Source organism: Rhinatrema bivittatum, chromosome 1 (assembly GCF_901001135.1).
Source record: "Rhinatrema bivittatum chromosome 1, aRhiBiv1.1, whole genome shotgun sequence".
In the NCBI taxonomy this organism is placed as follows: domain Eukaryota; kingdom Metazoa; phylum Chordata; class Amphibia; order Gymnophiona; family Rhinatrematidae; genus Rhinatrema; species Rhinatrema bivittatum.
Window position 1 is genome coordinate 762627115 of NC_042615.1, and position 22416 is coordinate 762649530.

At 43.8% G+C, this 22416-nt stretch overlaps 1 protein-coding gene across 1 annotated transcript in view; it reads left to right on the forward strand.

Annotated features, from left to right (window-relative positions):
• Window positions 1-22416, forward strand: part of CCBE1 (collagen and calcium binding EGF domains 1) — a 567579-nt gene that overhangs the window by 504926 nt on the left and 40237 nt on the right. Inside the window, exon 6 of the mRNA XM_029579389.1 lies at window positions 7053-7156. Within this exon, the coding sequence (XP_029435249.1) occupies window positions 7053-7156 (104 nt within the window). The remainder of the gene's footprint in view (window positions 1-7052; window positions 7157-22416) is intronic.

The window sequence follows — 22416 nt, forward strand, 5'->3', positions numbered from 1 at the left end:
GTTCCCCCATTCCATCTGCAGGTCATCATGATTCCCCCCACCCGGTTCTTCAGCCCGAATGCCCCACAGTTCACCCAGCCCTCCCACCCAACCAATACTGCACAATAAGCATGTTTAATATCACTTGCGCCCGATAATGAGCAGGTGTACATAAGTTGCCAAATCAACATGTGTAAGTCTCTTATAAATCGGCAACTTACACATGTAAAGTCTGGCCTTACCCCAGAACGCCCCTGCTGCCCCTTGTTCACATGTGTGTATTTGCGTGTGAACCCTTATTTATGCATGTATGTTTGAAGTTTATAAGATAGCATCTACTCGAGTACTTGCTATCTACGCATGTATATGCTAATTTTTTTTTTCCACACACAAACTTTTGAAAATCCACCTTTTAGTTTATAGTTATCTGAAACATGCCATGCTTTTGTAAATGAACTTCAAAGCCTCAGCCTGCAATACAAAACTGCTTGGGCTGAATCTGAAGTGTGAATTCTTGGTGACATATCTTTAGTGAAATTAAGGTGAGTTTTGCTATTTAAAAAGGTCAACATGCAAACAAAATAGCCTTATTTAACCCTCTAAGCACAAGCTGCTGAATTATTTCATGTGTAATTGTAAATCACTTTTTTTTTTTTTAACTTATGAGATGTCTGAAACTACTTATCCACCACAAGTACCTTTATACTGTTGCAATTCTAAAAGTCATTCCTTGGTAGAACAAATACAGTGGCTCCAGAAATATCTTTAAACATAGCTGAATTTGTTTTGTGCTCCAGGGATTTAGAGACAGATATGAAAGGATTTATATAACGCATAGAACGGAAGAAAATTCTTAATAATAATAATGCCCTTCCGTGGATGCAGATTCCCTGTTTAAAGTACTACAGTCCAATTTGGTAAAGCAGATTGACAGAAGCAAACTGGTATTTTTATAGGGGGGGGGGGGGGGCGGGGGGTTGCATAAAAACACAAATATGGCATATAGCATAAATAGCCAAGGAAACCATAGGAGATGTCATCTTGATTTTTTTTTAGACTGACTTACGATGTCCTGTACCAACTTCTAGTCATTAAAGTGCTATGCAATGGTCACATGCCACCTTGTGGTGCATTTGCTACTGCACCATAACAATTCATGCTATTAGAGTTCTAAATTATTTTCTTCTAATTCCAGCATCAACAGAATAAGGCTCTAAATCATCTATGCAAAACAAATACAATGTAAAAGCTTGGATCTTCCCCCAAATCTTTTACAGCTGAATTCACATAGCATATGAAATTTAAAACAACAAATATTCATTCGGTTACAGGGAAATGTAGTAAACATTAACCCAAGAGGTCCAATGGGAGACATGATGCTTGCGTTATGCACAAAAGAAATGCTACTAATGTGAATGTATTCTTGCCCTGTGGGATTGTGTTTATTTACTGTGTACAGTAGAACTACTGTTTGCAATGATACATCTAAAGAGGAACACATGTCAGTAGTGTTCTTTCTTGGACTTCTTCACTCAGGGATGCTACCTTAGTAGACGTCCCCTGAGGCTTTCCAGGCCTCACTCTTACTGAAGATCAGTGGGATTGCATCAAAAGCTTGTGGTGCTCACCTTTCGAATAAGCTGGTAAATTCTGCTTCACCAGCACTATTGCTTTGGGAGCTGCCTGACACATCCCTCCAAAGGACTGGAATAGCACAAACCCTGCCAGGAGGACCTTGCACCTTTGTAAACCTTTACTAAATGAAGCCCATGGTATTTCCTTTCTTTAGCACAGCCTCCCTCATGCCTGTGTTAAGTTCAGCGGATCGTGGGTCGGCCACACAAACCCCCGCTCTTACCTCCAGCCCCGACACTGTTATGGACCCCCCCAGACTGCAACTCAGCAGGCCACCATGCTCAAGCAAGCCACCTGCAGCAGGATGCCGCCGACTCACCCCGATGCTGTCCCTAGGCATGTGCTCTCCTCAAACTTAGAAATCCCCCATGGCACCCACAGCAGATGACATCACTGCCTTTGGCCCATAAAAGGGCCTTTCTCTCTGCAGTCCATGCCTCAGCAATAGATCCTCAGCAATAGATACAGCGTGTTCCTGGTCTTCTTTCCTGGTCTTCGTTCCTGTGTTCCTGGTCTGCATTCCTGAGCTTCCGGGCTTTTTCTTGGCAGTCCCTGGTCTTCTTTCCCCAGTTTCTGGTCATCATCTTCATCCTGTGGTCAGTCTTCACATCTTCATCAGGTCCTTCTCTTGTGGTCAGTCTTCTGTTCTTCAGTGTCTTCTGTATCTTCCTGTCCACCTGTGCCATTCCTCACTTCCCTACCTTCCTATCTGTCCTGCCTTCCCTTGGATGGATCTATAGTTCTGACTTCAGCTAGCCTGTCCCTCAACTATGCTTGAATTCCAGCTTCCACCAACTATGCCTGACTCTTGATGACGCTTGAACTCCACCTGCCATTGACCACTGCCTGACTACTAACCACGTCTGTACACTGCCTGGCTGGATCACCACCTACCTCTGACTACGCCTGAACCCAGCCTGCCCCAGACCTTGGCCTGTTATATGACCATCTCCATAGACATCCAGTTCATCAGCAGAGGCCCCCACCTAAGACCTGCCAGCCCCGGCACCCGAGGGCTCAATCTAAGGGGAACGAGGGCTGATATAGTTGAAGCTCCAGTTGGGCCTCTGCCACAGCCAACTCCAACAGCCGATGGTAGGGACCTGAAGGGCTTCTCCCTGCAGGTTGCGCTAACTCCACCTCAGTCCAAGGATCCAAACAGCCTGGCTTGCAACAGCCACTAGGCTGGGCATGGTGTCATTGGTATTAAGTTGGTCTTACAGATGGAGATGTGAACCTCGGGTGCGCTCCCCTCTGCAAGGAAATTATTTCCTCTGTCATTGTATCTAGTGCTTGTGCAATGGAGAGGATATTTTAAAATTACCCGCAGGCCTGCAATTGAATTTTCAAAGGGAAATCCTGAGCACCTGTGTACTTAGCTCTTGCTTTGAAGCAGGTGCAGATTTGTGCATTAAAGTGCATGTGAAGTTTTCAGAGAGAAACCCCTGCCTATACTTTTCCTACCCTGACCTAACCCCACACATTTTTTCCTGTGGATAAAAGTTCACACATTGTGAAACAGCAAATGTGCTTCTACCCACATTAAAAGTGTAGGGGCAATTTTACAATCATGTTTTAATGGGGGTAAACATTTATTTGCATAAAATAATTTGAAAATTGCTCTCCATTAATACCAGTTGAGATCCAAATTGTCTTGTTTTCTTTTACAGATGAGGCACAAAGACACAACAGTCCCTAGGTTAACTGAAAGGGGGTAGTTAGTTGATGGATCTTTAAAAAAAAAAAAAAAAAACCCAAAACATTACCTTTTGAACTGATTGATAACATTTCTCAGACACGAACTCTAGCACTTAATCTCCATGAAATCTTATTCCACTGCTCTCACTGCCAACTTATGCACTTTTTCAGTGGTGCAACAAAATCCCATCTGTGCTCGCTCTCCTGAATAGTGCATGCAGGCCTCCGGAATGGGGAATCTAACCAGAGCTGCCTTCATTCATTACCGCCCTGGAGCTTAACCTTGCTCTACAGGGAGCTGGTTTCCTTAAGCTGGCATCATTGACAGGAGCTGCTGCAGTACTTCCACGTTCAGCCCTCTATTTTCAGAGAGGCTGGCAGGCGCCCTCTACTGGACCATGCCCAATGCACACCTGGATAGACCATAATTGTCTGAGTGAATGAATCACAACAGTGTAACCAGTAATAGGGGGTTACAATATCATTTTCTAATACCATACACACTACAGCTCTCTGATAACAGTGATAAAAAAAATAATTTGCATCATGTTTTTTTTTGGTTCTGACATCCTTAGAAGTCCGAAAAGATGACTGCAGAATGCAGACAAGTTTAATCTGATTTGACTTAATGTCCAAATTTAGAAATAAAGGTCAACAAATAGGTTAAAAACGATAGCTTTTCATTGGACTAACAATACATTTGTGCGGGTGTAAATGTGTGTCTGTGAGCACTTTGAAAAATCAGACTAAAAGCTGTATTTTCTATAGTCAGACTTCAAGTTACCCTCCCTATTGTTCAGCAAGGATTTTGATTGTCCAACAGATCTTCTGCATCTCACCACTTTCACTGAGAATTACAGTGGTTCTGATACCTAAGACCAATGGTCATGAGCTGCATGCAGTGGTTTCTTATATTAGCATAGCAGTTGTCAGCTGCTCTGGACCTTATGGCCCACTAAGTCTGTCACCACAGACCCTCTTTTATCTCCAGTCATCTCCTTCCCTTGCCTTTGTCATTGTCCCAATAGGGTTGCTAACTTTTCCACAGACCAGGACTGGACACTTGGGGATCTGGTTGGGGGGGGGGGGGGGGGCAGAGAGGATATCTGACCCTCCCCTCATTTGCATAAATTTGAATCAGTTTGAAACATACGCTTTCTCGCTCTCCCACACAAATACATGTGCACTCTCTCTCTCTTCACTACAGTTGTGTTTGTGTATGCATGCCTGGCAGGTGAATAGGGTAGACAGTATGTGTGTGTACATGCTGTTGTTATTACGTGTGTTTTAGTGGATCCTTGGGTGCTGTGGAGATGACCACGCCCATGGGGAGGAGCCCAGTGAGGAGCCACAGCACTGGGCTAGACTCTATACACAAAACACCGGAATTGAGCTCTTTTATTATACAGCTTGAAGATAGCCACGAGGTGGCAGTGATGAGTTGTAGTCTTAGGGACCTCAGCAGAGGGAACCCTTCTCTCCTAGGTGACGTCAGGAGGTTCCTCAGCAAGGAGTTACTGTGGATGAGACAGATGAGATATTAGAGTACTCACTCGGTGTTAGCTGTTATGGATGCGATTCCACCAGATAGTTGTCATAGGTACAGGCACTAAGGCAGGGAGAGCAGGCCCTCAAGGAGCGAGTACCTGTTCCCTGAATGGCACCTGAAAGTAGAACAGAGGGCCCCTGAGGAGCGGGTACCCAAGTTAGTAGCAAATCCCGAAGGGCAGAAGGAAAGCTTCCTGCAGGCAGCAGGGAAGTGGCAGAGGAGCGCAGACAGGAACAGTTCGAGTCTATTCGAGCCTTTGCCAACTCAATGAGCTAGCAATCTTGAGAAGCAGATATACCCAAATTGGCGTGACGGCAGTTGAGGGAATGCCCTTGAGGTTCACGCCACTGGGTGTACTTAGGCGTGGGTTGCGCATGTGCACGCGCACCCTAGCAGGTACCCGGGAGGAGCAATGGCTGCACCATAGCCGTTCCAGGGACGCCTGAGAAGTCGGCTTGACGACGCTGCGGTAGCCATCTTGCCCAAGTAAGCGGGAGGAGCCGAGATAGGGAGTGCAACAAGCGGGGCGCAACACATGCACACGCACCTGGGGTTTTGATGGTGTGTGCCTGTACACGCTTGGGGGTGGGTTGGGGTGGATGGTGTAGTTTGGTATTTTTGCCCCATTTCACATCAAGCTGATCTAGCTTTTTCCCTCCCTACTGCCCCTAGTTACCAAGTTGCCACCTTTCTGCTTTTGACCTCTGTCCCTTCCTCCTGCCCCCTAGCCCTAGCTGCATGAGTGTGTAAGAAAGAGTGAGAGCATGTGTTTGTGCCCCTCAGGCACTGTGTTGCTTTTTCCTTCCCTGCTGCCCAGAGTCACCTTTTCGCTTTTGCCCTCTCTCCCTTCCTCCTGCCCATGGCCAGCTGACAGAATGAGTGTGAGTGAGCAAGTGTGCGCTTTTGCCCATTATAGACCGCCTCAAACATTTGCCCTCGCTCCCTTCCTCCTGCTCATTTCCACCCGATGGCTGCATTCCTGCCAGCATAGACTGGAGACAGAGGCGAGGTTTGTTGGTGCTGCTCATGCACTAATTTATTATTTATTTATTTATTATTTATTTATTTAGAGTTTTTATATACCGGCCTCGGAGGGAACTTTCCTTCTGCTCCCCCCACCGTCTCCTCCCTTCCCCTATCTAATCCACCCCCAGCCCTACCTAAATCCCCCCCCCCCCGACCTTTATTTCAGGAGTTACACCTGCCGGCTGCTGGCGCACCATCCCCTGGCACGGCCGCTGTGCCGGAGGACTCAGGATCATCCCGGACTGTCTCCAGACCGCCGCCCCGCCCCCGCCTCCACCCCCTTCCTGCCCCTTTTTCAAAGCCCTGGGACATACACACGTCCCAGGGCTTGCGTGTGTCACCGAGCCTATGCAAAATAGGCTCGGTGCACGTAGGAGCAGGTTTTCAGGGTTGCGTGCGTAAGTTACACGTGTAACCCTTTGAAAATCTGCCACATAGCCTGTCTAGTCTGCTCATCCACATCAGCTCTAGCCCAAGAGAGGTCAGTTCCAAATGAGCTGAAAACCCAAAAGGAGCAGGAAAAAAAGTAAATAAATCTTACCTTTGGATGAAAGATGCAAAAGTAAATTGAAAAAAAAACAGAACAATTTTCTGTGGAGGTTTTTTTTTTTTTTATTGTTCTACTTCATTGCCTGCAATTGTTTGTAAGATCTATGTTCCATTACTGCAGGAATGGCGAACGCCAGTCCTTGAGAGCCACAAACAGGCCAGATTTTCAGGATATCCGCACTGAATATGCCTGAGCTAGATTTGCATGCACTGCCAACACTGTTTGTAAATTTATCTCATGCATATTTATTGTGGATATCCTGAAAACTTTGTTTGTGTGGCTATTGAGGACTGGAGTTGTCCACCCCTGCATTACTGGGTCTGTTGCAACTCAAACTCTCCCATCGGTGCAACATATTAAAAATTGTGATAACTGTGGAAGTAATTTTCAAAAGGATTTAAGCATATAAAACTGAGTTTTACGCATGTAAATGGACTTCTGAAAATTCACTCTGTAGGGCTGATTTGTCAAAAGGTTTTACACGTGTAAATGGAGTTTTGAAAATCACTATGCTACATCCTGTTTTTAAGCATGCAACTCTTTCAAAAATTACCTCCTTAGAACATAACTCAAGATCTTGTGTTTTTTTTTTCTTGTTTTTAATTTTTTTGGCAGGAGATTTTGAGAAATCTAATGATGTGATGAAAACAGAATCCTGTTCAGATTCCTGTAAGGAATTTCACCAAATAAAGCAAACTGTTCTCCAACTGAAACAAAAGGTACACACCTTTAGTTAAAGATTCTTGGAACATACTTTGCTTAGAATATATATGGTTGGGTAGGAGGGGGAGAAGGGGCAGGGCCATTGCAAGGGTTGGGCAAGCAGGGAGACTGCCCAGCGTGCCAAAAAATGGGCCCTTTTAAGTCAGTCTGCAAATCCGTAAGGACAGAGCTGGAAAGTGAAGGGGGCACCAAAAGTAACCCTTGCATGGGGCGCCCTTTTGCCCTGGCAAAAGGGGAGTTGTGTGAGTGCGCATATGTTTGTTTGTATACACTGTCAAGCAGAGAAGATATCTGTCATTCTTTCTTCCTCTGCTCTGTAAAAATTGTTGTACCACAGTATGGCACTGGCCCAGTTCAATAAAAAAGATTTTGATGTTTTATGATGGTGGTAATTGTTGTCCTCAACCATGATGTAGTATGATGATTTAAGATGGGCGAAGGGGTAGCCTACTGGTTAGAACAATGAGCCGAAAACAAAGGAAACCACTTTCCCACTAACATTCCTTGTGTTTTTAGATGAGTCACTTTATTATCCATTTGGGCACCGCTTCAGGTACTCAGTTAAGGGTAGATTTTAGATTTTCAAAGGCTGGCGCGTGCGAAAACTGGGATATACGCGCATGGCTGAGCGCTGTCCCGCTGAAGCGCGTGCCGGCACCCGGTGGCCCGCGCAACTTACTATTGCTCCGGAGAGCAGGTAAGTTTGGAAATGAAAAAAACAAAACTAGTTAGAGGGGATTTAGGGGTCGGAGAGGATAGGGGAAAAGGCAGACAGGGTAGATAGGGGATTTAGGGAGCTTAGGAAGGAGGGAACTGGGGAAAGGCCTTATCGCGTTGTTGTGTGATTCTTACAAAATTTACCGTCCTTATGCATGCGAGTCGGCACTCGCACACACATATGAGCTCGCCAATATAAAATCGGTGCGTCCATGTGCACGCGCCGGGAACTGCGCACAGATAGATGTCCGCTTGTGGGTCTTAACATTCACCTTTTAGATTGGAAGCTCTTTGCAGAAGGGACTTATTGTACCTGAATTCTAAAAATGCTGAAAGCTGCTTTGACCATTATTTGGAATGGTAGGCTAAACATCCCAAATTATAATTATGTGAACTATACAGAAAAATGTTAGTGAGCCAATTCACTAAAGGCTTGATTTTCAAAAGCATTTACACAATTAAAACTGGGTTTGCATGTGTAAATTGCACATTACCCAGGTAAGTGGGTCTGGAAAATTGCTACTATATATGCCATTACATTGTCAGTAAGTTTTACCTGTGTTAAGAGCACTTAACGCAGGTAAATGGCTTTTAAAGATTGCTACAATAGTGTGTTACATTTACATGTGCTTCTCCTTTGAAAATTCACCTATAAATATTTTCAAAAGTCAAATTCAGATTTCTGTGGCTCCTTGATTCCACACTGAATTTCTGTGAATATTCTTTGATTTTTCCCAGCGTTTTTGGAAAATCTTCAATGAAAGTTTCACAGTGAATCTGTGAAAAATCTAGAAACTCCTTTGAACTCAGAATCAGACTGAAATTTGCCTGGTTGGAGTTCAAACATTTAATTATTTTCACATCTCTAAGGATGAGTCATATTTTGAAACATAGAAACATAAAAAGGTGATGGCAGAAAAAGATCGTATGACCTATCTAGTCTACCCATCCAAACCTATTAATTAGGATTTATAATCCCTACCACTTCCTCCTCTGTCTTTATCCCATGCTTTCTTTGTCTAAATCACTACCATGGGGAAGCTGTTCCAATCATCCACCACACTCTTCAGAATTTACCCCCCTCACCCTCATCCCATGACCCCTTGTTTTAGATCCTCCTTTTCTTTGAAGGAGGCTCACCCCCTAAGCATGGAAACCACACACTGCTAGTATTTCCACTCTCATCAGTGTGAATTCCATTTACCACTACACTTTGTCACCTCCCATTCAACCAGTTTCTAACTCAAGTCACTTTAGGCGCCATATAAAGGATGCTCAGTTTATTTATTAGTCACCTATGTGAAACTGTGTCAAAGGCCTATTGAACTCCAACTTGTCAGATTCGTCTGACAAGACCTATCTCTAGTAAAACCATGCTGCCTTGGATCTTGCTATCCACTGGATTCCAGAAACTGCACTATCTTCTGTTTTAGTAATGATTCCATTAATTAGATCACCACAGAGGTCGGACTAATGAGCCTATGGTTTCTGGTCTCCCTCTTACTTCCACTTTTAGGAACCACATCCACCCATTTCCAGTTATATGGATCTACTCCTGGCTCTTCAATGAAAAATATAGAAAAACAGAGCTGTCAGAACTTCTCTTACTTAGTACCCTCGGGTGTGTCCCATCCGGCCCCATTGCTTTATTTACTTTATGTTTAGTTAGCTCTTCATCAATATACTTTTCTGAAAACTGATTGAGGTTTACCTCACTTCCAGTCTTATTTGTACTCTTGTATGGTCCTCCACGCGATCCTCCGACACAGTAGCAAATGGCTGCTGTGCAGGAGGCCTCTGGCCCTGCCCCTGGACTGCCCCTTTTGTAAAGCCCCGGGACTTAGACGGCCATGGATTTACATGCTTAGGGCTTTTAAAATCAGCCCCTAAATGCACATCATCGCAGAGCTGCATTCTACTCCTCATTTTGATTGTGATTTATTTTTATTTTTTTTGATTTTTGATTTTTATATACTGAATATTTAATGTGTTTTGGATTCAAATTCATTTGACTTTAAAAAAATAAAAAGTTATACTGCTTCAAGAATAATGCTTGGTCACTACTGGAGTTCATCAGACCACTCTACCCCTGCAGCACACATTCGCCTTTTTATTTGATATATAAGTGTGCCTTGCGTTTCGGTCCACAATTTGTCTGGGTGAATCCTTTCCATCTCAAAGCTGGGCAGGTAAGTGTGTAAGAGGAGGCTCCGACCTCTGCGGCCCTTCCCTTTAAGAGGCTATACAGAGCTCTGGGAGGCAGTGTGCTTAGGTTCAACATTAGAAGGAAGTGTGTGGTTTTCTCCTGAGTTACCTTTTAGGGGCCTACTCTGTTTGGACTCCAGGCAAAGCCTGTCAGGAGGCTGGGAGTCAAGTCTGGCACTCTTTCTGCCTGTCTACTCCTTGGTGGGGCAGAGACTGCATTCCAGGTTGATTTTGGGGGGGTTTCAAAATTGTTCTTGGTAGGAAGCCTGGAGAGACCCTGCACACTGCCCGGACTCAGGAAGTGGGGAACACTGTTTTTAGGTCTGTGTAGGTTGGGGAAGACCCGTCCCTCTACACCTCTATGAGGACGGAAGAAGGTGGTGACCCGAGGCCAGGACCTTCCGGTGTTTGCTCTGTTTTTGGGGAAGATGTTTTTGCAGCCCCTCTTCCTATCCATCAGAAAGACCAGTGGAGCTGCCTGTGACCAGCTTGCATCCCTCCCATTCTGCTGAGTAAAGAATCAACTGACAGTGCATAAGAGACTTTAAGAACATTTTTACCAGTTTGGATGGAGTCTCCTGCTCAACTAAGGAATATCCTCCCCCCGGGGATTGGGCTTGTTCCAAGTCCTGAAGAACGGAAGTTTTTTAAAATGTCCTTACTATACTCTATCCATTTATCTTGCTATACCTTATCTGTTTACTAGACCTTCTCTGTTTTTATTTGGTTTTATATGGTTTGATTTTGCATTGTAATTGTGTTTGGTAGGAGTAATATGTTGCAGATTTTATATATAAGGAGTCTAATTCAAAACAAGAGTTAATAAGTTGGGTAACTAGGAAGATATCAGTTGATTAATTGTAGGGTTTTGAGGGTCATTGCCAGACAAATAAAAAACAAATCCATAGACTAAAAGTAGTTTAGGTTAGCTTTACTTCCCTGCTCCCGTAGAAATTTTAAATCGATAACAAATCAACAAAATTATGATGCAGGTAGTAGTTCAGCAGCAAGAGGGAGGCTTTCCAGTCTTTTGCACTGAGTGCCACATGTATGATTATCTCCCAGTTGGTCATACGTGTGCACTAAGTGCAAAGGGCTCAAAGTCCTTAGAGAACGAGTCCAATCTCTGGAGGCTAGAGTGGCAGACCTGAAGGAGCTAAGGAAGACAGAGAGGTATGAAGAGGAGACCTTCAGGGACATAGTAGAGAAGTCCCACCTGGAGGGAGCACAAAAAAAATCTATTTTGACAGCATTTAACTTTCAAAAAGGTAACTATGAGAAAATGAGAAAAATATTTAGAAAAAAACTCAAAGGAGTAGCTGCAAAGGTTAAGAGTTTAGCTCAGGCATGGATGTTGTTTAAAAATGCGCGAAAAAAGAACTTATCTCAATTTCCACTTACTGAACAGTATCCTCCAAAAAGGAAATGTCTGCTGAAATAGCATTCAAATATAAATGCCACTCACCAAAAATATTACATTTTTAAGTGTATAGCCGCATCATCAAGCCTGACAGCGGGCTCCCTGTGGGTTGAAAGCGGGGGCCGCCCGGTCTTCTAATCATCTGCGGTCACAGTTTTTTCTATTTTTCTCTTTTTAAGTTTTCATTCAAAACAGTTGATTTGAGAATTGTAAATAGTAACTCTATAGAGCTGATTTGAGAACTGTAAACAGTGACTATATATACAAGAAATGAGTGAAATCGAGAATTGAAGACATGCAAGAATATATACAAGAATATATACAAGAACTGTTTTGAATGAAAACTAAGAAAGAGAAAAAAAGAGAAAAATAGAAAAAACTGTGACCGCAGATGATTAGAAGACCGGGCGGCCCCCGCTTTGAACACACAGGGAGCCCGCTGTCAGGCTTGATGATGCGGCTATACACTTAAAAATTTAATATTTTTGGTGAGTGGCATTTATATTTGAATGATATTTCAGCAGACATTTCCTTTTTGGAGGATGTTGTTTAAAAATACCATCTTGGAAGCCCAGAACAGATGTATTCCATGCATTAGTTCTGGTCACCACATCTCAAGAAAGATAAAGGAGAATTAGAAAAGGTACAGAGAAGGGCGGCCAAGATGAAAAATGGGATGGAACAATTCCCCTATGAAGAAAGTCTAAAGAGGTTAGGACTCTTCAGCTTGGAGAAGAGATAGTTGAGGAGAGAGATGATAGAAATCTATAAAATAATGAGTGGAATGGTACAAGTAAACGTTAGTCAGTTGCTTACTCTTTTGAAAAGTACAAAGATCAGGGGACACACAATGAAATTACTGGGTATTATATTTAAAACTAATAAGAGAAAATATTTTTTTACTCAACACATAATAAAGCTCTGGAATTCATTGTTAGAGGATGTGGTGAAAGCTGTTAGTGTAGTTGCTTTTAAAAAAGGTTTAGACAAGTTCCTGGAGGAAAAGTCCATTAACAATTGTTAAGGGAGAGAAGCAGAAATCCACTGCTTCTTGGGATAAGCAGCTTGGAATCTATCTACTCTTTGGGATCCTGCCAGGTACTTGTGACCTGGATTGGCCACCGTTGGAAACAGGATATTTGGCTTGATGGATCCTTGGTCTGACCCAGTATGGCAAGCCTTATGTTCTTATGTTTTTCCTTGACTTCGTACGAGAAAGATTCCTGTACAGACTGATGAAAAAGAGAATCTAAAACCGAGAAAATACTGTGGTACTGAGGAATAAGCTTGCGCCATATTCCATTTGACTTTTGAAACAGTAAAAAGGCTGATTTTGGACACTAATACCTTGTCTCCAGCATTATTGTTGGCACTTACAGCTCATGGTGAGCAAAAGATAAAGATGCCCCTCTCCCAGGGGAAATGAGTTAAAAGTGAAGTCACGTTTAGCATTCCGGACCTAAAAAGTAAATCTTTCCCCCCACCAACAAAGGATCCCAACCCTGGGGGAAAGAGGGACTGTGTAGAGGCTTCTCGGAGCCCTCAGCCCCGAAGAGTAACAAAAATCTTTTATGGCCCCACTGGAGTGTAGCTCGCTCCTGGAGGTGGGGTTGCATAATTAAAAATGGTTGTTTATTATTTTAGGCAATGCCTAAAAGTTGTTAAGTTATCTGTAAACCGATGCGATGTGCAAACGGTTGTTGGTGTATAAAACATTTTAAATAAATAAATAAATTATTATTTAAATTTCTATGTGTCATCCTGGTCAGGGTATCTTACAGTAAAGGACAAAGCTACATGATAAATGATGACTAAAAGAGTCAAAGGTATTAAGGTTTAGCTGAAATGAATAGGTTTTAGTTGTGAATGGGAGGCAGAGAGAAAAGAGTTATCCTGGACTTCTAGAGAAGATTTTATTCTACAGAGAGGAACCTAAAATTGAAAAAGAATGAAAGCAATATGTGAGCTGCTTATTTAAGGAAATGCACAGGTGATTGTGCGACTGAGAACAAAAACTCCAACTTTCAAACCTATCTTCAGTACAGCATTTGTGCTCATAAGTGGACACATGGAGATTAATGTTAGTATTTTATAAGCTGTGTGATGGGACCTGCACAGGTTCCAAAAACATCACAAAGTTCTGCTCCGAAAGTATGTGAAAATATTTCCAATGCAAGAAAATGCATATTTCTCTACCCATTTTATAAACATAAGTGCGTATATTTTGCCTGCAAAATAATCATGACACTGTACAAGTACACACCCAAAATTAAATGCAGAGGCATTTATTTTATAAAGTATGTGCTGTATATATCATTATGAAAATATTTGCAAGCTAACTTGGAATCACCAGTTCTTGGATATCTGCACCTGTTTACCCAGTCCTTTTCCAGTTCACCTAGACTCCCAACTACTTCACCCTGAAACCCCACTGGATCACTCAGACTTCACATCCAAAATCTACAGACAACAGGCAAGACCGATGTCATTTGCATGAATTAATTAGCAGGTATAAAAGTGCACAAATAAGTTCTGCATATATCTCTTACAAAATAGCGACTACTGCCCATACTTCTGAATTTCTCCCCAGAATGGCCCTAGACCGCCTCCTTTTTTCTCCAGTAAAATGTATGTGCGAAACCAAAAATACACACATACTCTTAATTATAAAATAGCATATGCACACGGACATGCTACTTAATGTAGATAGATAAGACATCAATCAAGACAGGGTCTCCTCAAGATGGAATAAATCATTGTGATCTAGAAGACGTCCGGGAAGAAGAGGAAGGCGCTAAAGAAAATCAAGAGAAAAGGAGCAAGGGCTGTAAATTCCTGAGAACGAGAGGCTGGAACTGGATTTAGATTGCAAGACTAGATTTGCAGAGAATATCAGAGACCTGAGGCAAGAGAAGCAAAAAAAGAAGAAAAAGTGAAAGAAAGCAGATGCACTAAGAGATGACTTACTGGGGAGGCTTGTTGTGATGAATGGGAAACAGACAAGTGGATTAAAGAGATCTTTTGGGTGAAATAATTAAGGATGATAGGGTGAATAAGGAAGGAAGGAGTACAGGAGGTGGACAAAGAAGCAAGTTAAAAAGACTGAGATAAGACTATTATGGTTGAGAAGCAAACAAGTGGTTTAGCCAGACTAACAAATGTATTATGATGCATGCTTTCTGGACTGCTAAGGACACTGAATAGATGTAGGAAAATATATTGCATATTGGCTAGCGGAAAAGACAAATGAACTAAGATGGTTCCAAGTACTAGGCTGAGAAATACTGTCTACTGTACTGTGACATTTGCTTTAGCATGAACACCACATCTTGGCGCATATTAAAACAAATGCAGGCATTTTGCACCTCTTTGAGGTGTGACAGGATTAAGATTTTGTTCAGCCAGACTGCAATGAAATCGTTTAACAATTGATATTAACATCTGATATTTTATTACAAACATGATACAGCCTGAGATTTCAATTCAATAGTTTACAGAAAGCTATTAATCTGAAGTTCCTATAAAATACGGCAGTCATTTGGTTCCCTTGTAAAAGCGAGTAGCCTTTTTATTGCATATCTGTGTCACTGCCTTTGCTTTAAATAAATAAGGCTCGCTTGCGTTAAATCGGTTTACAATCCTGTAAGCTCTAGAATTATGACCAAAGTGCTTAGTAATACCCACTTTAATAAGTATCGAGTGGCTAGAAGGCACTTAATATTTCAGATGGCCAGAATCCTGTGCAGAAGAGACTCAGTCCAGTGCCAAGAGACAAAATGTATAGTGTACTGCACATAGAGAAAGTTAAAAGTATTTAAGATACTTAGAAGCTGTTTGGCAGAATAAGGCTACTTACACCTTCCTCCACCTGCAATCACTCACAATACAAATTTTCCTCTCTTGCCTCTGGCTGAAGACCAAAGGATTCATTTATAATCCTATGAATAATATCTCTACTAGGATTAATCCTTGGGATCTGAATGGTTGCAAAGGTTCTTTGGCATCCAGTTTTATATGAAGTGTATTTCTTTAAGGTTATTTGTCTTTATGTTTAAAAGCATTCTAATATTAGAAATACATTTCTATATTTTGATTTATTTTTCATTCTTTCTAATTTCTATCCTTTTGTCAAACTTACAGTCCTGAAACTTGTCCCTGAATATAGAACAGGTCTTGGCTTGCACATCTGTAATCTCAACCAGTGGATAATACATTTTTTGATATTCTACTTCTGTGTTTTCTCATTTTCTGTTCTTTTGCAACTTTCCTGGATTTTATCCTTTTTTAGCATTTTACTTCCTATGATAGGTTGTTTAGATCAAAGTAGGATGGTTGTGGTACAATACAGTATGTCAGTGGTACTGAGCAATCACAGAATCATGAAGTGTCTATCTTCATTTGTCTTACTATATTTATGTGACACTTTTATAGTTTGTCAATATTGTCAAAAAAGTTACAGAATTCAAGAAAGCATGGGGTAAGCAACAGAAGATCCATGGATGCAAGTCTGTGAGGGTAAAACCTGAGATCTGGAGGCAGGGGGAGGGAGGTGAGAGGAGGGTACTCTGCGATATTAAATCTATTAAATCAGGAACAGTATCAAAAACTTTGCTGAATTCATGTAAACCATATCCAGTACATGTCCGTAATCTAATTCTCTAGTCACCCAAACTGTTGCGGTTCTGGCCGCGAGCACCGCGGCCAGGCCCTTACCTCTGGGCTCCCGGACCTGCTCCCGCTTCCAGAGGCCTCGTTTGCAGCCTGTTTGGCGGTGTCCCCGCTGGGGCTGCGCTGCTGCAAGGTCTCCCTTGGACGCCCGGCTCCTAGGCGCGTGCACGCGTGCCACTTGGGCGCTTTTCTAGGCCGTTTCCCGCCAGTGGTGACTCCGCCCAACTCCTGACGTCAGACGCCGAGGCCTTCATAGCCGGTCGCGGCCATCCAGTCTGCCTTGCAACGGGTTAGCCTCCCGGTTTCCTGTTGCGCTGTGCCCCGGAGTGACTCGCTTTGCTTCGTCGCTCCGTTCCTGCTACAGTACCTGCCTGGTTCCTGCCTGCCTGCTACAGTACCTGCTCGGTTCCTACTTGCTTGCTACAGTACCTGCTTGGTTCCCGCCTGCCTACTACAGTACCTGGTTGGTTGCTGCTTGCCTGCTATAGTACCTGCTTGGTTCCCGCCTGCCTACTACAGTACCTGGTTGGTTGCTGCTTGCCTGCTATAGTACCTGCTTGGTTCCAGCCTGCCTGCTACAGTACCTGCTTGGTTCCAGTACCCGAATCCTGCTACAGTTCTTGCCTTGTTCCAGTACCCGAATCCTGCTACAGTTCCTGCCTGGTTCCAGTACCCAAGTCTTGCTACAGTTCCTGCCTGGTTCCAGAACCCGAGTCCAGTTACAGCATTGCTACTGTCCTAGTCTGGTTCCAGTTACCTGTCCTGACCCACAACCCGCCTAAGTCCCAGCGGCCGGGCCCCTACGGGCTCCTCCCGGGGGGGGCTTCAGCTTCCAAGGGTGAAGCCACCTAAGTCCCAGCGGTTGGGCTCCTACGGGCTCCTCCCGGGGGAGTACCAGCTTCCAGGGTGAAGAACATCTACGTCCCGCCTGAACATCTGCCTCCCGGCCCGCTGTTCATTAGAGACATTGACCACCTTTCCCAGTCTCCAGCAGGTCGGCCCAAGGGTCCACTAAACAGAGACTCCCATAACACAAACAAAGAAATCAATGAGATACGTTTGACATGCTGCCTTGGGTCCTACAAACAACTAGATTGAGATAGCTCAGTATCCATTAATTTTCCTACCTCCGAGGTAAGACCAACTGGCCTGTGGTTTCCAATTTCTTTTCCGTTATCACCTTTAAGAAGAGGGACCACATTCACCCTCCTCTAGGCCCACAGATCTATTTTATAGATTCCAAAGATCTATTTTATAGATTCTTCAACTGAGCTGCCAGAACCCTCTCACCTCCTTTAATATCCCAGGATATATCCAGCTGGACCCATGGCTTTGTCCAATTTTAGTTTTGCTAGTGCCACACAAACTGTGTCATATCTACCCCACTCACATTTGTACCCTTGCCAACAATCAGCGGTCCTTCTCTAAACTCTTCTGTGAATACCAAACAGAAGTATTTGTTGACAATTTTTTCTTTTTCTTTGTCTCTCTCCACACTGCTCCTCCTCACCTTTCAATCTTAGAATTCCACCTCTGACCTTCCTCCTTTCACTAACATACCTGAAAACGTTCTGTCACCTTGCTTTACCTCATTAGCTGGCTTTTCTTCCCCCTGAGATTTTCCCATCCTGATGTCTGTTGCAGTTTAACCAGATATTCTTCTTTGTGTTCTTCTATTTGAGATCCTTTGTACTTTCTGAATGCTGACCTTTTGGCCATTACTTTTTCAGCCACTTGTTGGAGAACCAGACCAGCTTTTCGTCTCACTTTTAGTTCCTGCCATAAAGATTTATTGCCATTTCTGTTTCTTTTTAGTTTAGCTCACTATCCTTCCAGTCATCTACTTCCTCTCATCCTGCATGTCTTCCTTATGGTCAAGGCCCTAGCAGACCAATGTAACACCGCCTTCCCCCTAAACCCACCCTGAGTTGAATGCACCCTCTGACAGTGGTGGATATATAGAGTTATGGTCATCCTCTCTCTCTCTCGCACAAACATGGCGAGTGTTCCATGACTGCCGTTGCTCGTTTTTTCACATTTTGAAAAGGGTGTCCTCGTGTGTCCCAGTAGCGCCCTTCCTGCTGACACTGCCCTAGGCGGCCGCCTAGTCCCTCCTAATGGTTGTGCTGGCCCCACTTAAGGTGCTTCCCCCATTTCAGCAAAGTCAGCATTTTTAAAATACAGGACTTTGTGTGCCTCTGTGACAGGGTATATACCCAGAGACCCCGGAACACCTTAGCAACAGGGCTTAGCTATCAGGATCCAGTTCACCTTAAGATAGGGAATTCTGGGTACAGGCTGTCTGCTCTGCCCTGGGAACATAATGTAGACTGAGAGGAGAGCAAGGGGAGACCCCAGACTCTAAGAGAGAAGAGCTTGTGGACTGACCATGAGTAAAAATGGAAAGGAAGCCCCTTCAAAATAGGCCCTTCAAAAGGCGCCATTTTGGCTGCCATTAATATAAATGGCGCCGATGGCCCGATAAAAGAAAAACCCACCCGACCCTTTAAGCCGACCCCCTTAGCTTCCCCCACCCTCCCGACCCCCCCCCCCCCCAAACCTTTTAAAATTACCTGGTGGTCCGGGGGGGGGGGCGCGGGGAGCGATCTCCCGCTCTCGGGCCATCGGCTGCCACTCATAAAGATGGCGCCGATGGCCCTTTGCCCTTACCATGTGACAGGGTATCCGTGCCATTGGCCGGCCCCTGTTACATGGTAGGAGCACTGGATGGCCGGCGCCATCTTTAAAGATGGCGCCAGCTCACGATCGGGCACACGATTCACATCCCTAATAATTTGTACCCCGGTATAGCACTGTCCCATTGGTTATCCTCTTTCCACCATGTCTCTGAGATGCCAATTAAGTCTATGTCATCATTCACTCCTATACATTCTAATTCTCCCATCTTACTTCTTAGACTTCTGGCATTAGCATACAGACATTTCAAAGTTTGTTTTTTGTTTGTATTTTCATTCTGCTTTTAAATTGATAGGGATAAGTTAGAATTTTTTAGCTCAGGTGACTTTTTAGTTACAGGCACTTGGACTATTTTTCTAATTATTGGAACCTCACTGTCGGGATGCCCTAATTCTAATGCATCATTAGTATCCGTTAAAGATACCTCTCTCCGAACCATGCGCTGCTGAGCGACTGTCTGCTTTCCCCTTTGTTCTAGTTTAAAAGCTGCTCTATCTCCTTTTTAAAGGTTAGTGCCAGCAGTCTGGTTCCACCCTGGTTAAGGTGGAGGCCATCCCTTCGGAAGAGACTCCCCCTTCCCCAAAAGGTTCCCCAGTTCCTAACAAAACTGAATCCCTCTTCCTTGCACCATCATCTCATCCACGCATTGAGACTCCGGAGCTCTGCCTGCCTCTGCTGACCTGCGCGTGGAACAGGGAGCATTTCAGAGAATGCTACCCTGGAGGTTCTGGATTTAAGCTTTCTACCTAAGAGCCTAAATTTGGTTCCAGAACCTCCCTCCCACATTTTCCTATGTCATTGGTGCCCACATGTACCACGACAGCCGGCTCCTCCCCAGCACTGTCTAAAATCCTATCTAGGTGACGCGTGAGGTCCGCCACCTTCACACCAGTTAGGCATGTTACCAGGCGATCCTCATGCCCACCAGCCACCCAGCTATCTACATTCCTAATAATCGAATCACCAAATATGATGGCTGACCTAACCCTTCCCTCCTGGGCAGTAGGCCTTGGGGAGATATCCTCAGTGTGAAAGGACAGTGCATCACCTGGAGAGCAGGTCCTTGCTACAGGATCCTTTCCTGCTGCACCTGGTTGGTGCTCTCCCATCATGAGACCTTCTTCCTCCAAGGCAGCACCAGGGCTGCCAGTCTGAAGTTGGGACTTGACTACTATGTCCCTGAAGGTCTCATCTATATACCTCTCTGTCTGCCTCAGCTCCTCCAGGTCTGCCACTCTAGCCTCCAGAGATCGGACTCGTTCTCTGAGAGCCAGGAGCTCTTTGCATCGCATGCACATGTACAACTTCTCACCGGTGGGTAAAAAATCATACATGTGACACTCTATGCAAAAGACTGGGAAGCCCCTCTCTTGCTGCTGGACTGCTGCCTTCATCTCAATTTTGATCAGTTCCTAGTTAAGTTTTAGGTTGCTATGGGAGTAGGAATGTGTCTAACGTTCTTTAAATATATTAGTGAAATCACTATGTGTCTGGTAGTGGCCTACCGGGGTCTGATCGAATTCTCAATAAAGTTTTTGTTGATGGTTTGGTTTTTTTTTGTGAAAGTGGCACCTTCCTATAAATTAAGGGATGAGCTAGGGGTGGGAGGGTTAGGAAATACAAACAGTCTAACTTCAGTTAGTCAGCCAGAGTGACTCACTGCTCTCTTGATTAACAAATGTTGGTCCCTATTCAAACCAAGTCACACTACCTCAACACCTTTCCAAGGTGAGTAACCGAGCTGAACTATTCAACTTTTTTACTTAGGTATACACTGCTCCTAGCTTATTTCTAGCTTCTGCAATTTTATTTTTTTTTGGGGGGGGGGGGGGTTTGTGTGGGTTTTTTTTCAATACAAACACTCAGTTCTTTAAAAGTCTGCAGAACACTCAGTTCTGCAGACTTTTAAAAATAAACACACTACCTACTGCTTACTAGCTACCTTATTGACTGACTATTTAAAAATACAAACAGTCTAACTTGTTTATTCACTGCCTTTCTGACTATTAAAGACACAAACACACAAACACACTAAATAATATTCCCAAATAGTTAACTTTGCCCCAATACTTTTAAAAAAGACAATGTCCCAAGCAAAAACTTACTGATTCCTTTCAGCCACCAGCAAGGTGATCCTCTCCTCTCAGTGTTCCCACTGGGATGTGATCCTCTTCTCTCAGTGTTCCCACTGAGAGGAGAGGATCAGTTGATATAGTATATTTGGATGTTCAGAAGTCATTTGACAAAGTCCCCATGAAAGAGTCCTCCGGAAATTACAAAGTGATGGGATAGGAGGCAGTGTTCTATTGTGGATTAGCAACTGGTTAAAAGGCCACTAATATAGGGAAGGATGAAATGGTCAGTTTTCCAAATGAAGAAAGGTTGCTAGTAGAGTACCATGGGGATTGGTACTGGGACTTGTGCTGTTTAAGTTATTTATAAATGTTCTGGAAAAGGGAGCGATGAGTGAGGTGATCAAATTTGCAGATGACACAAAATGATTCAAATTTATCAAAACAGCAGCATATTGCGAGGAACTGCTAAAGGACCTTGTGAATCTAAGAGACTAGGCAACTGAATGGCAGAGGAAATTTAAATGTGGGAAACTGCAAAGTGATACACATGGACTAAAATAATCCCAGCTACAGGTACTCAATGCTGATTTCTATATTGGGAGTCACTACCCAGGAAAAGGACCTTGGAGTCCTTGTGGACAATACTTTGAAATCATCCCCTCAGTACATAGTAGTGATCAAAAAGATAAATAGAATGTTAGGAATGATCTGAAAAGGAATGGAGAATAAAATGGAAACCATCGTATTGCCTCTGTATCAAGAAATGGAACAACTGCACCTTGAGTACTGTACAGATCTGGGCACCCCCATCTCAAGAAAGACATAGCGAAACTAGAAAAGATCCAGAGGAGGGTGACAAAAATGATAAAGTGGATAGAACATCTCCGCTATGATGAGAGGCTATGCAGGCTAGGGTTCTTCAGCTTGGAAAAAATATAGCTGAGAAGAGACATGATAGAAGTTTATAAAGTTATGAGTGAGATGGAACGTGTAAATAAAGAATGGTTATTATTACCCTTTCAAATAATATTAAAACAAGGGGACACTCCATGAAAATAACAAGCAGCAGATTCAAAACAGATTGTAGAAAGTACTTTTTACTTGGCATACTATGGAATCTGTTGCTAGAGGATGTAATCAAGACGACTAGCATAGAGGGTTTAAAAGAGGTTTGGACAATGTTGTGCATCCCAGCCGTGTGGGTGCTGCGACCAGGCCTGCTCACCTGGCATTACCGTCCACTAGCACAGGCTTACCCGCTGCCGCTAGCTCCCGGCATCCCTGTCGCTCACTGCGGACTCCCTCGGCGTCCCCATCTCTACAGGCCTCACAGTGGAGCTCCTGTCGGGGCTCAGCATCCTCAGCCGGCTTGGCCCCGCCACTAGGCGCACACAAGGCCGATCTCACTATATAAAGGGCCCAGCGCGGGAGACCTTCAGGAGGCGTGCCCCGATGATGTCATCAGCCTTCCATA